Genomic DNA, 13,450 nt, shown 5'->3' with positions numbered 1-13,450 from the left:
TCATTATGGATGGTCGGCACTGAAGAGTTGAGGGTATATTCGTGCTAAATCTGGTTCAGCAGACATGACACTCCATGGCTGTGGCTAAGAGATACGCTGACATTCATCATCTTAATCATTAATTCAAGGAGTGACAATTGTCCATGCCAGACTACCCATGACGGTCACCATCAAAGGCAGAGTCAACTGTCCAAGAGCGTCCCCATAAAGTATTCTGTATATTATTATCAAGAGCATCTAAAACTTAAATTCCTTCCTAGAGAGCTCACTCTATTAGCAGCACAACTTCTCTCAGCTGAGCAACTTTTATTTCTTTTGCCACCAAGCCCCCATTTAGTTACTTAGGTGTAAAACAAAAAAGAATGCTATGCAATCTTCCCGTAAACTGCAAACCAACCTCATTATTGTTCCAGAACTTTTGTTTCCAGGCAGGAACAACATGGACCTTGTCAGCCTTCTTCCATTTCCCACCTTACCTGGAAGACAGGGCCAGAGCTGTTTCCTACCTTCCCACAGTCCACCCAGAGTGTCTGGGTTGGCCCTGCTCTTCTCCAGGGCGGTGAGAACTGACCACTAGGTGGCAGGAGCTGGGTGCCTTTCATTGCTTGGGTTGTCTGATATTGATGGGAAGCATTGAGGCATATTTCACTCTCATGGCCCTCACTGGGCTAGAGGGAAGGTAAATGCATTGTTGAAAGACTGCAGCTGTGGTGGTTTGTTTAGAGGATTCTAGTGTCGCCATTGGTGCTTTCTGAGGAAAAAAATAATGTCTGGACTTCACTGTGGACAACTCTAATGGGAAATGAAGGTCTCTTCGGCAGAAGCAATTCCCTTTGGCAAACCCAGGTGTGCTGTGACAACTGCTACCAGATCAGTACTTGCCACCACTGGATTACACTGTGTAAGACCTTCCTGTCCTATCTCTAGAACCAGAGTGAATAGTTAGCATGTTGCATGTTTTCTACAGGTTATGTGGAAGGCTCTTCGGGACGCTGACACAGTTCCATTGGCAGGAAGCACAGACACGGCTGTGAAGGCCTGGGAACCGGCTGCAGCAGGGAGACCTCCCAGTGTTCTCGTTTTACCCCCATGACTAATGCCAGGCCTTGGGTGTTCCTGAAGAGGCAACGTTTTGCTTCTGTGGGATTGACAAAGGAGCCCTCATTGGAGTTATAGGAAAGTCAGCAAGGACTCATCTGCCACCTATGGGCGACACTGTTTCCTACACAAGCCCTGCCAGCCTTGCTGGTTAAAAAGCATTGTCTCTCATCCACTTAGCTGTCCAACTGTCAGGACTGTCTCAACTATTTTCTCCTTTTAAAATATTAAAAAGAATCTTCATCTAAAAATTCAGACAATAAAAACCAGTTCCATTAACTTTATACTCGTGGAGTTTGCAAGTGAAGACTTGGTATGTACTCAAACATAGCTGTTGTATTCCCCTACCAGTCTCTCTCTCTCTCACATTCTGACATCATGTCTATTGACTTCCTTTGAGATGGGGCTGCCCTTGAACTTCTGTATCTGAGGCTGCCCCCACCTCTCCCATGCTGTGTGCTGGTATTATAGGTGGGCACTAACCTACTTGCTTTTATGTGGTACTGAGGACTTCACGTGTGCCAGGCAAACACTTTACCAACTGCGCCACATCCTGGGCCCTCCATTAATAAATCTGATAAACAAGGTTATATATCTGGGATAGTTCTGTCTATTTAACAAACTCTTCCTGAAATTGTTGCAAGAGAAACTGATTTCCAGCATAAGAAACAAAAACCAAACCAAAAAAAAAAAAAAAAAACCCAGTGGTTTCTCATAAAATTCAGCTATCTCTCCTTACCTAAAACATCACCAGGATGTTACCATGCGTTCTTGAGTGAGACTAAAGACAAAGGTGGATTTCTTAATCCTACTATTAATTCCTGGTATTTATGCATCCACAACCCCCCAACAGTGAAGTCTCCCTTCAATGTCAAAGTCAAAGAACAGCGATGTCTTATTGACAGTTTCCCAACAGACAAAGAATGAATCAGAATGAACACATATTTTTTTCCTTCTTCCAAGTTTATTTTGAGTTTTCATTTTTGGACAACCAAGCAGCTCTTAAAGGAGAATGCGCAGAAGAGTCATTCTGGCACTTTTGGACAGTACATGAGTGTTTTTAACAGTCACATTCAATCCCCCTGCTCAGCCCATACTCTCACGTTCAGTGAGCAAGAAGGGCACATGGGATTCCAGAGTTAATACATAACCCTATATACAAACAGCCAGTGGAACCATAATGATGGCTAGTGACCAAAGGGATGGAATAGGAACGGGCATCTCTAGTGTCCTCCTCTAGTCTATCTTAGCTAAACAGACCCACGTTACACATGATAACTAGAGCGTATACTGCATTGAAATGAGGATGCTGAGTACGAATGGCACTTGGCAGCATGCAGTTCCAAGAACAAGGTATCGTTTAGTAACTTTATATAAAATCCAGGCAGTTCAATTGAAAGGGTTACGAAAAGACATGAAACCGAGGGACTGTCTGTTGTCACTGTAAAAAAGGCACTTGGAGATAATGGGACCAGAATTGAAGAACTGACTCTTAGCTGATAAAAACTTCAGTACAGTTTTATTAAAAGGCTTAGAGATGTTAAGAGCTGACACCCGGGTTCTGAGTTCCTGAAGGGCGACACTGAAACCAACCACAGAGAAGTAGAACTGAAGGAAGCAAAACATTTACAACTGAAACTGAATCATACTTTAAAGAAAGAGAAAAAACCCAACACCCTATGTGTGTGTGTGTGGAGAGAGAGAGAGAGAGAGAGAGAGAGAGAGAGAGAGAGAGAGAGAGAGAGANATATGAAATTTATAGATACTTTATATTTTATAGAGGTCATAATGGATAGATAGGTCGGTAGGTACATACATACATACATACATACATACATACATACATACATACATAAAAGCATAGAAAGAGATTCTTTCCAAAAAGTGATTCTTTTAAGGCCATGTAATTCTATAGCATTAAAGAAGAAAGCTTTGTCTTTAAACATAGAATTATATATATTTCCATGATGTACAATTGTTAAAGGTAAATGTTTATGTAATATTTTAAGTAAGTATTTCTGCCAAAGCATAAGTATTCTTTACTTTCTATTCTCTAATAGAAATTATTTTGGTTGTCACAGCCACAATTTTTAACAAAGTGATAAATGCATACGTGTGTGTGTGTGTGTGTGTGTGTGTGTAGACAGAGAGAGAGAGAGAGAGAGAGAGAGAGAGAGAGAGAGAGAGAGAGAGAGAGAGACGCCTAACTAAAGCAAAGCATAAGCAAAGTAACAAAGAAGCAGCAATGCATAGCTTTCCTTTGAGATACCATTGACGTCCAGAAAGTTCTCGCCACCCAGCTTCCCAGTGAGAGTGTCACAGTAGCGTTATCATGATAGAATTAGAGAGGGTTCAGACAATGCAAAGAACGTTTCATCTGTTTCCAGAATCTGAGAACTGAGGTGATCCTTGGAGCATAGCAATCCCACATGTGGTTTGTCAGCTTCCCTACTGTGACAAGTCAGGTCTGCAGAATGACAGACGTCTCGCAGCCACCTTCTCGGAGGGGCAGCACCTGTTAGTCACCTTTCGTTCTGTCATAACCGTAATTCCCATGCCAAGGCAGTAAGCATCTACTTGCATGGTTTTCACTCCTCAGCTTTTTTTCCACACGCAGGTATGCACTTCCATGAGAAAGGATATTTGGCAATTTTATAATCCGCATTTTAGGGGCTTATGGATGGCTCATTTGATGTTGAAGGCCATCAAGGGCCTTTCCTCTCGTTTCTGCCAGGGGCTTTTCTTATCTTCTCCTTGGTCATCGTCATCGTCGTCGTCGTCTTCATCTTCATCATTGGTGGATCTTCTCTGGTTGGGACTGGCTAATGGCTCCAGGGGAATGTCTGAAGTTCGTTTGGTTGTCTCCTCCTGCAGGCTGGGCAGCTGCCCGCCACTCCTCCGACCTGACCCTTCCAACAAGCATCGCAGTGCACTGTCCTCGGGGGTGCAGACCATGGCCGCACACTCACTGCTGCTCGGGTCCATGTCCTCAAGGTACAGGAGCTGCGTGCAGGCAGTGCTGTCAGGAGCTCTGGGATCTTTTTGCTGGTGCTCCTGCAGAGGTGTGTGGCTTTGCTGGAGAGACAAAGGGTCTCCCCTTCCCTTCCGGGCAGATTTTGGTTCATTCATATCCACACCAGAGTCCAAACTGGCATCATTACTTCCGTTCCTTCCAGCTCTTTGGAGATCAATGTATGAGTGTCTAACGTGAGCGTTGGACCTTCCATCTAGGGAGACAAACCATGCCCGAGGGTGTGGAAGTGGCTTTCCACCCCCAAGTTCCATCAGTGCCTTTTCCGTGAGAAGCTGCACCTCGCTGTTCATTTGAGCCAAAGCTGCATCATTCAGGGATGCAGGGATAGACAGTGACTCTGACATAGATGCACTCTGAGAGCTCCAGTCCCGTGCACCTGCGTCCTGTAGGTGCTGCTGAGAGATAGCCTGGGAAGACAAAGGCTGGCCTTGGATCTGAGAGGATGGGTGTGGGAAGATCCCTGCATGGGGGTTGGACAGCTCGGCCTGGAGCCTTCCTATGTCCAGCTGCTGGTCAGCCGGGACCACCAGAGGCTGGCTCACATACGAGTGGTCCCCTGGAAGTTTCATATAATGAGCTGGAATGACCAAGGCAGGCAATACTTTCCTGTAAACGCTGTCATTGACTTGGTCCACAGAACTACAGCAGATCAACTGGCCTGGCCTTGGGAAGGAAGTAGGTCTCTCCAGGTGATCGACAGATCGTGACATCATACATTCAGTCGGTCTGCGGTCCAGCAGTTGCTCTTTCTCAGGCGATAAAGGTACATGGTACATGTGTTCCTGAATGGTGAGTTTGCTTCCTGCTGATGTCAGGCCTTCTTGATCTTGCTTTTCAAATAAAGGCTGGGAGAGCACAGTATTGTAACTACCTCTGTAGTCATCATTGCTGGGGGCCTCGTAGCCTTCTTTTTCCATAGATTTTCTTGCCTTTAAGGGAAAAATCTCCACAGACTTATGGTAGTCTTTCCCCAGTGTCCCACTTGGCGTTAAGTTATCAAAAGATGTTTGGCTTTTATCCTCTTCTTTGTGGGACAGCAGCTCCTCCCGGGAGCTAAATTCTTGTGAGGTGCTATAGGAGAGCTTCAGCATGGGTGTGTGCAGGTCCCCCTCCCCATTGGGGGACATCATTTCTAAATGCACCCCGCCCATCAACTCCTTTGTCCCTGGGGCCTCTGGGCGGCTATGGCTGGAGACAGACAGAGGCCCAGGATAATCTGATGCTCGGCGAGAAAACAGTAAGTTGATGTGAGACATGGATGTTGACTGATCCCTCTTGGAGCTCTCCAGAGCTGGGGGAAGTTGCAGCTTTCTGTGATGCTGGCGGGGTTTCAAACACTTCCTCCTGCAACCAATCAGGTGACACAGGGTAGAAGTGAGAGACTCATGATGGCAATGTTTTGGGTAAAATTCTATCAAATTACATGAGGAACACCAATACAATTTATAAGCACCCCGAAGAAGCCTTCTCGCTCCATACCCACACTCTCATTTTAACCCAGAGTAGAGAAATCTCGGGTTTGGAGGCTCAGGATTTTATAGAGAAGCCAAGTTATCTTTCCAACAAGAAACACCCAGGAACCAACAATTCTCATTCATTCTAAGGTAAGATAACAGCAGTGAAGTAAAAGTAATTTTGCTTTGATCCTGAGAGTTTCATCACTTAGTGAGTGTTCAGGAATAGGGATGAGTCGGTTAACAACTGTCAACTTCTTTCCTTTCTTGGTGTGTGTGTGCGCTTGTAGAGGTGCATGTGTGTGCTGGTGTGTGTACGTGTCTGTAGGCCAGAGATCAATGTTGGGTACTAATCCACCTTATTATTTGAGACACACTCTCTCATTTAACCTAGAGCTTATCAAGTAGGCTAGACTGCTGGTCAGTGAGCCCTAGAGATACACTGTTTCTGGCTCTCCAGTGCTAGGATTATGGCATGGGACACAACATCCCGATTTTGTGTGTGGCTTCTGAAGGGCCAAGTCAGGTTCTCATGCTTGTTTAGTAAATACTTTACTAACTGAGTTATTTCCCAGCCTTGCTAAGCTTGTGTGTGTGTGAGTGTGTGTGTGTGTGTGTGTGAGTGTGTGTGAGTGTGTGTGTGTATACATGTGTGTGTGGTATATGCACAGTACAAACATGCATAGGATGGAGGAGAATGTTTGATGCTCTCTATCACTCTCTGACCTCTCTTGAACTTGGACTGAGCCTGGCAGCCAACAAGCCTTCTTGTCTCGATCGCCTACAGCACGAGGCCTACAGAACGAGGCCTACAGACAGGTGTGAATGGCTGTACTCATCTTTCCACCTGGGTGCTAGGGATCTCTCATGCTCACATAGATGGAGCTCTTACTTGCTAAGGCATCTCCCTAGGACCTCAGCTCTTATAAGCCCCTTACCATTATCTGCAACTTTACATAGCCTGTGGGGTCATTCGCAACTTACATTACATGTTTGAGTTCTAGGTAATTTTCCATGAGTTAAACTAAAATCGTTTAGGGGGAAAAAGAAAGAAGAAGGAAAAAAAACATTTCCGAATACAAATTGCATAGGAAATTCTACATTAAATAAATACATCATCCAAATGGTAACACTTTACCTGCAATAATATAAAAGGAGACACAGCAAAACCAAAAGAATGAAAGCCATTCCTCCTAAAATGGCCAAAAGAAACACCGTGTGATACGTGGTAATGTCCTGTGTCATAACGGGACCTAGAAGGTCAGAAAATCGCATTTTAGAGCTTTGAATTCCTTCATGTAAGAATAGGAATAATGAGTTGAGAATATAATGACTTAAAAAAAAACCCAAAAAACCCAAAACCCTCTTCCTGCCTGCGAGACAGAGTGGCTGGTCAGAGACACGATGGCTGTTTTACCCAAGTTACCGTCACTCCCATCCATGACAGTCGCTTATAGCAAGGGGATTCCCACCCCTCCCCTTAGAGGAGAAGCGAGCCTCTCACAGCAGCATGCCCAGCATTCTAAATACATGATCTTTTCATAAAAGAAAATGAATGCATGATAAACCATTGAGTAGAACTTCATGTCCGAGAGGAACCAAGAACCTGGGGATTTTACAAGGTGGCTATGACTTTATTTTCACTTTTCCTGGAAATTACTGCTGTACAGAATATCTTTTGCCTGAATGAATCGCTTTAAATATATGATAGAAATTTACTGTAATTTTAAAATGTCAAGTCTGACCAAAATACTTTCCTATTTAAAGGAATTATATAGTCATCCACAATATTGTTTTTGTTTGTTTATTTTTAGCAAGGCTAACCTCTTATGGTCATAGAACTCTCTAGCACTTAAAGAAAAGATTTGCTAGAGATAATCAGAACAAAACAACAGCTTTTAATTTGCAATGTAAAGAACACCAAGAGGTGGGTTTAAGTTTTGCTTCCAATGTTCCAGGGCAATGAGAATCGGCCTCATAATGTTGTGAGTAATATAAATTGGACTCACATGGTAGCTCACAACAGATTGGTAACCAAACCTCTCAATGACATTTATTCTTGTCCAGTTTCCTGCACTGTCCAGGAGATGGGACACAGTGGCTTCATACTATTTATTAACAAGTACCCATTTGCTTTATTAAAAGTTTGCTTTTGATGTTCAATGACAGATTTATTTTTTAGAAATATTTTTTAAGGAGACAAATTTTCACTCCCTCCCTTTCTCCCTGTTCCCTTCTCTCTCCTTTCCTGGGGTTTCACTACAAGACTGGGCTGGCCTGGTTGGCTTGAACTTCCCGGAACTCTTCTGCCTCTGCTCCACTACAGCTTGGACGAGCCAGCATGTCTGGCTCAAGTCTTTAAAGAGCTAAATGAATCCAAGGAAGATTACTGGGCTTTGGAATTGGTGCTGCTTCCTGAGTCCAGAAGAGAATGGAATTCTCTCTTAAATATTATATCTTATAAGATATATACATATATACATATATATATATATATATATATATATATATATATTATATTTCTTAAATTTAGTGGGGTGGGAAAGTGTGTATGTAGATGTCTGTAACTGCCTTAACTGTTCATAGGACATCTTAGTACAATGATAATATTCAAAGACATTGGATTTGATCCTCCATACAGAAGTAAAGAGAAGGGCAGGGGGAGACTTTCGTCCTGTAAGACCATTCTCAAGGTCCATTAAACACTCAGAATGTAATTATTTTAACCTGTGTCAAAAGAAATCTTCATAAAACTCACAGCTTAAATTTTAGTCTCTGCTTAAGCTCAGACTTAAGGAACAACGCCATCATCGTTTTCTTCTTGGTTTGTGGCTCAGGGAAGCACAGCTTCACTGAAATTTGTCTAAGACATAGTGGGAAGATTACCCACGCAAGCATCACCATGATGTGCACCATTGGGGCAGGGTGGGGCCACTTTTCACAGCTTTGAGTCTTTTCTTTCACTGTGTGAGAACTCCTGGGGGGAGGGACGACGACCTGTGCTGGGATGCCCTTGCTTTCCTCTTTATAAAAGCACATATGAATATTAACCTGTTGCATGGTGGGAAAATTGTCAGCCAGAGTTGTTTGAAATCGATCTAAGAAAACTTCCCTTTGGTGGCTGAACTTTGTGGGGTTCATTCTGGTACCTGTGGCATTTCATTTCTTCCTCTGTTTTGTCTACTTTTGCATACCTCAAATTAGGGAAACAGGGTGTTTCTGTGGCAGGCTTATGCTGGCAATGCTGCAAGAGCAATTCCTTTGAGGAAAGCGCTGAAGAGTATGTATTTTCTTAGATAGGAATGTGGTGACTGAACGGAAGGCTTTTCCACACCCATCTAGAACTAGCTCCATCCTATTAGTCACTTAGAAAGCCAAAGCATGAATTCTAGTGCTTCAACATTAATTCCATTGGTAAAATATTTCGAGTTCTCATTTGAAAATGCATCGATAGTGTCTTTGTATGAAGTATCTTTTAATCACAGCTCATATTTAACCTATCTCAATTTTGTAACTCAGAACAGATGTGCTTTAACATGTGTTCAAAACAACACAAAACAAAACAATATTTCTGATGTAGCTCCAGCATAAACATTGCTAAGGAAAGTGGATTTTCCAAGGTGGGTGAGTCCAAGTGGCATGCATGGCTTTTAAAGGCAGTGATGGGAGATATCACTAGAAGAATTATCATGAGAAGCACACTGTCCTGCAATATCACTGGAATTATGTAAGTATATATTCTAAGTGAAGATTACTCTTTTTAACATGAGGCAGCTAGCTTTTCACTAAACTGATCAGAAATGCTAAAGCAAGCATTTTGCCTCAAGAAGCCCCCAGTGATGGCTTTTGCCTGAGAGTTTGACCTTCAAGTTTACAGATACACTAGGCCACAGCTGTTTTGGGAATTAGGGAGGAGGAGGTCCCAGCCTCTTCTGAACACTTTCATTAAGAATTCCCAAAGGCAGATGTTTGAGCAAGATGGAACTGGAGACAAGACCATTTGTACGCCTGGTGCCTGGCCTCCACATAAAAGTTCCAGGTACTGCTCTCCACTGACAAAACAGCCTTTACCATTTGACGTTCCGAAAGAACACACCATGACCTGCCTATAGAAGTTATATTTAAGTGAATGCTGAGCTCAGATCCCCAAAAGAAATCCACCCAAAATGCCAGCCCTGTTGGTTCTGTGTTACCTGGGATGGGGGGAGACATGGCTGCCACCCAGTACCCCAGCTGGGGAGCAATGTACGTCCACGTGAGCTGACTGCCTTCCTGGTGCACCAGGCCCAGACCACTCTTCAGCCACGTTCCTGTGGGGGTGCAGAAAAGAACTTCATCAGGGTACATTGGCACGAATGTTTATAAAATCCACTTTAAATGTCGCATTCACAACTTGCTGGATAGCACAGTCAGTCACATTACCACCTACAGATCGTACACAACTTTCTGTAAAAAGTCTTTGTGACTTCTCTGCAGGGAAAGGTGAATAGTTTTGGATTGTTTGTGTTATCAGCTAACTGCATTTCTGTCACTTTAGTGCCTGTGTCTTTTTCCAAACAAAAAGTCTGAGCAGAAGGCCCCAGAGTTCCGAAGAGTCAGAGCGATGGCGTCAGTGTGCTAGGAGTTGGTAGAGATGGGAAAAGGGAGGACAGCGTCGTTCATAGTATTTACATTTAAGCGAATAAACACATTCCTTATCCTAGTTAAGGCTAGGTCTCAATTATTTAGAAAAGATTTATTTGCTTATCTATGTTCGCAGCACCAGGGATGCCAAGCAATTTCTCTGCTACTGAGCCCCACCCATCTCCAGCCTCATATTTAAAAATACCCATTCATCAATGCCATTTTCGCATATCCTGGGTGAGTAAGTCTGGTGTAGGCAGTAATATTAAAATGTTGCCATTAAGAAAAATCTGCTGTGTGCTAGCTTACCATGATATATTCATGGCCTTATACTCATTATCTATGATTCCCACAACAATGCCATACCACATGATTTCATTTCCTTGGGGGGAGGGAGATTGAGGAATGATGGGCTTTAGAACTTTCACAAGACCTGGGTGCTGTGAGCACAGCACGGGACCTGGGTCTGCCTGGCTGGAAGGCGGAGGTTGCTTCTGCTGCTGTGCCATGCAACACTCCCACAGGCCTTCCTGAAGACCGATGACTCTGTTCCTTTCTCAAGACTTCAGACAAAGGCTCACAGATGGAGCCAAAGTAGTTCTAGGCTAACGGACTGTTTCCTAGCTCAAAAGGCAACACTGCTTACCATCAGGAACCTTGTATCTTGAGGCCTGTGATGGCCTCTGTGGGCAGAAGCCCAAGAGGGAGGCAGCCAGGTAAGTGCCCCCCCAAGGCTTGTGCAAACCTCTCCTGAACCAGCAATGGTGGCACAGGCTGCACACACAGGGATGCTTTTGAGCCCTCCCTACTCCTACAGTCATGGACGACCCGAAATGACCACATGGATGATCCTGGCTGGATCAAGTGTGTCAAGCAGTTGACCCTATGTCTCAAGTTCCAGGGTCACATTTTGCTGAGGAACTGGAGATAAAAACAAATCAAAACAAAACAAAACAACACTTGGGCTGCTTCTAGGCATTACTAGTTGCTATGGCGACACTCAAATGCAGTGGGTGGGAAGGTGCTTTCCACCTCACACCCCCTTTCCTTTCCACAGCAGTGGCAACCCACCTCACACCCCCTTTCCTTTGCACAGCAGTGGCAAGGAAGGCAGGAGACGCCAGGCATAGCAAGGGCTCTGCATTCATGAGTTATGAATGCGACAGGCCTGCCTGAGAGGTCATGGCTATAGGTGATTTTGGTTCAAGCTAAAGCGGAATGTAAGCTACAACAAGGTTTCTAAAACAAGTGTGAGACCATGTCATGAATCATGTCAACCCAGAGATCACGTAGCATCTGAGAGTACCAGTGGTTCCATGGGACTTCTAAGGAAAGGGAAACAGAAGACATCGAACACAGTAGAAAGGAGGGTTTCTATGCTGGGCAAGGATATTGCTCCAGAAGAAGAGAACAGGTAAGTTTCAGCTGCTCCCATCACCCCCTCATACTCCCTTCCTGAGTGAGTCACAAACCCCACCCACTCCCACGCACTGCTCCTCCACCGGTACAGCAGGCAGCATCTTCGGATTAGCCAGGATATGGCCATGCATTTTTTGGTTGGCTGTTTACCCAGATTAGATGTTTGAGTCACTGCTCTTCAAATGGATGCTAAATGGGATCCAACAGACAAGAACTGGAAGCTGAGTCCTAATTCCTGTTCATTCATAAACTGCCAACTCTGCCCAAGTTGCTTCTTAGAAGAAAATCAACTGAAACGGACTGGAAAAATTCCTTCAAGTTACACATGACGCAAGCCAAGTGGGTGGAGCTATTATCAACACTTCGAGTCCATACCCACTGCCCACATGACTGGTCCCTGTTCTAGATAGAACATAGAAAGGCCATATGCTAAAGATGTCCAAAGTGCTTTGGAACGTCAAGGGAATATTGTCACCTGGAGTGGTGGAGTAGGGCTTGTCAGTAAGGACAACAGATGCAGACGGGGACAGGAGGGTGACAAGGTCACTCAGGAAATGGAGAAGCATGGAGCAGTGAACCAAGGACTGGGAAGACAGGTTCAAGGTGAGCAGGAGGTAGTGGATAGGCTGTGGCTGGGAGGAGCTTCACATTTGCCTGGGTAGACCTGGGAGTAAACCAAAGCTATAGAACCTGAAAACCAAGGCCAACTATGGTCCTGTGCCATCCGCTTGTCCTAGCTAGTCCTCATGACTGACTGCTGTTGTAGGTCTTACCTCACATACTTTTCCTCTGTTCTAAAAGACACACATCAGAGTGGGGAGAACTTCCCACACATCTGCACATTCCGTGTCTCCTCCTTCCTGGGAAATGTTTTTACCGTACCATTATTTTTTTCAAGACACGTGCTTGCATGCTGTTTTAGGTCTGATCTCCTCCAATAGGTTACAAGCTCTGAGAGTGTCCACCTATGTATTTTATACCTTTTTGTCTTCTACTAAGTGTTTGGGTTCCCTTCTCTACCATTCTTATGTCTTCCAATTCCCAACATTAGTTAGTAAAGAAAGAAGGCTAGAGGGGAAAGGGGGGTGTCAATTTGATCTCATGGACTACTTCCTGATGATTAGGGAAGTTCCTTGGGGCAATGCTGATCTTTGTTAGGATAAATAATTACAAGCAGCCAGCAGCAGCAGGAACAGGAGCAGTAGCCACTGCACCTCTTGGGGGCTCTAGCATTTTTATACCCTCTCAAGAGTCTTTAAGATTCCTATCTGCAGCTGGCAAAATCACACCTCTGACAGAGCACAAGGCAAATCATAGCCAGCTGCTGTGGGCAGTCTGAATCAGCCCCATATTCCACACATGGGATTAAAACAAAAACACTCCTATAATGTTTCTGTGTTTAAAGAAGCTAAAATTCTCATTACAACCAAGTACCTAGAACTATCTTCAAATAGGAACTTACTTTCACATCGAGTGAATGCTAGAGGAGCAATCCAACAAATAGCATCAGTATCCTTCTGAGAAAGGCTGAATGCAGTTGACAAGAAAGTGATCCTAGCAGCAGTGGGGCTAAACTGGGATGCTCCCCTTCCAAATGGCAGGGAGAGAAGCCAGCTGTGGAGAGGCATTAACTTTGGTAGACCTTCTATATAATACACAACAGGGTCTTACAAAAGTGTGATACTGTTTTGGGATTCGATCATGCTGTTCCTGGCAAGAACGTCTTCTAAGATTTCTGTTTTTAAGGAAGGGAAGGCCACAGGAATTGTAAGAATTAATGAACTGTGTGCTGGCAACATATGCTTCTCACTACTGAGACCCT

General features: G+C 44.2%; 1 protein-coding gene across 1 annotated transcript in view; it reads right to left on the bottom strand.

Moving 5' to 3' along the window:
• Window positions 1-3,258: 3,258 nt before the first annotated feature.
• Window positions 3,259-13,450, bottom strand: part of Fam171a1 (family with sequence similarity 171 member A1) — a 110,780-nt gene continuing 100,588 nt past the window's right edge. Inside the window, exons 6-8 of the mRNA XM_021154949.2 lie at window positions 9,780-9,896; window positions 6,725-6,839; window positions 3,259-5,476 (exon numbers count right to left, since the gene is read on the bottom strand). Coding sequence (XP_021010608.1) covers window positions 3,784-5,476; window positions 6,725-6,839; window positions 9,780-9,896 — 1,925 coding nt within the window. The 3' untranslated portion in view covers window positions 3,259-3,783. The remainder of the gene's footprint in view (window positions 5,477-6,724; window positions 6,840-9,779; window positions 9,897-13,450) is intronic.

The sequence above is a fragment of the Mus caroli genome, chromosome 2 (genome assembly GCF_900094665.2).
Source record: "Mus caroli chromosome 2, CAROLI_EIJ_v1.1, whole genome shotgun sequence".
NCBI lineage: Eukaryota > Metazoa > Chordata > Mammalia > Rodentia > Muridae > Mus > Mus caroli.
The sequence above is the reverse complement of the archived record's forward strand: the minus strand, read 5'-3'. Positions and strand labels throughout refer to the sequence as shown.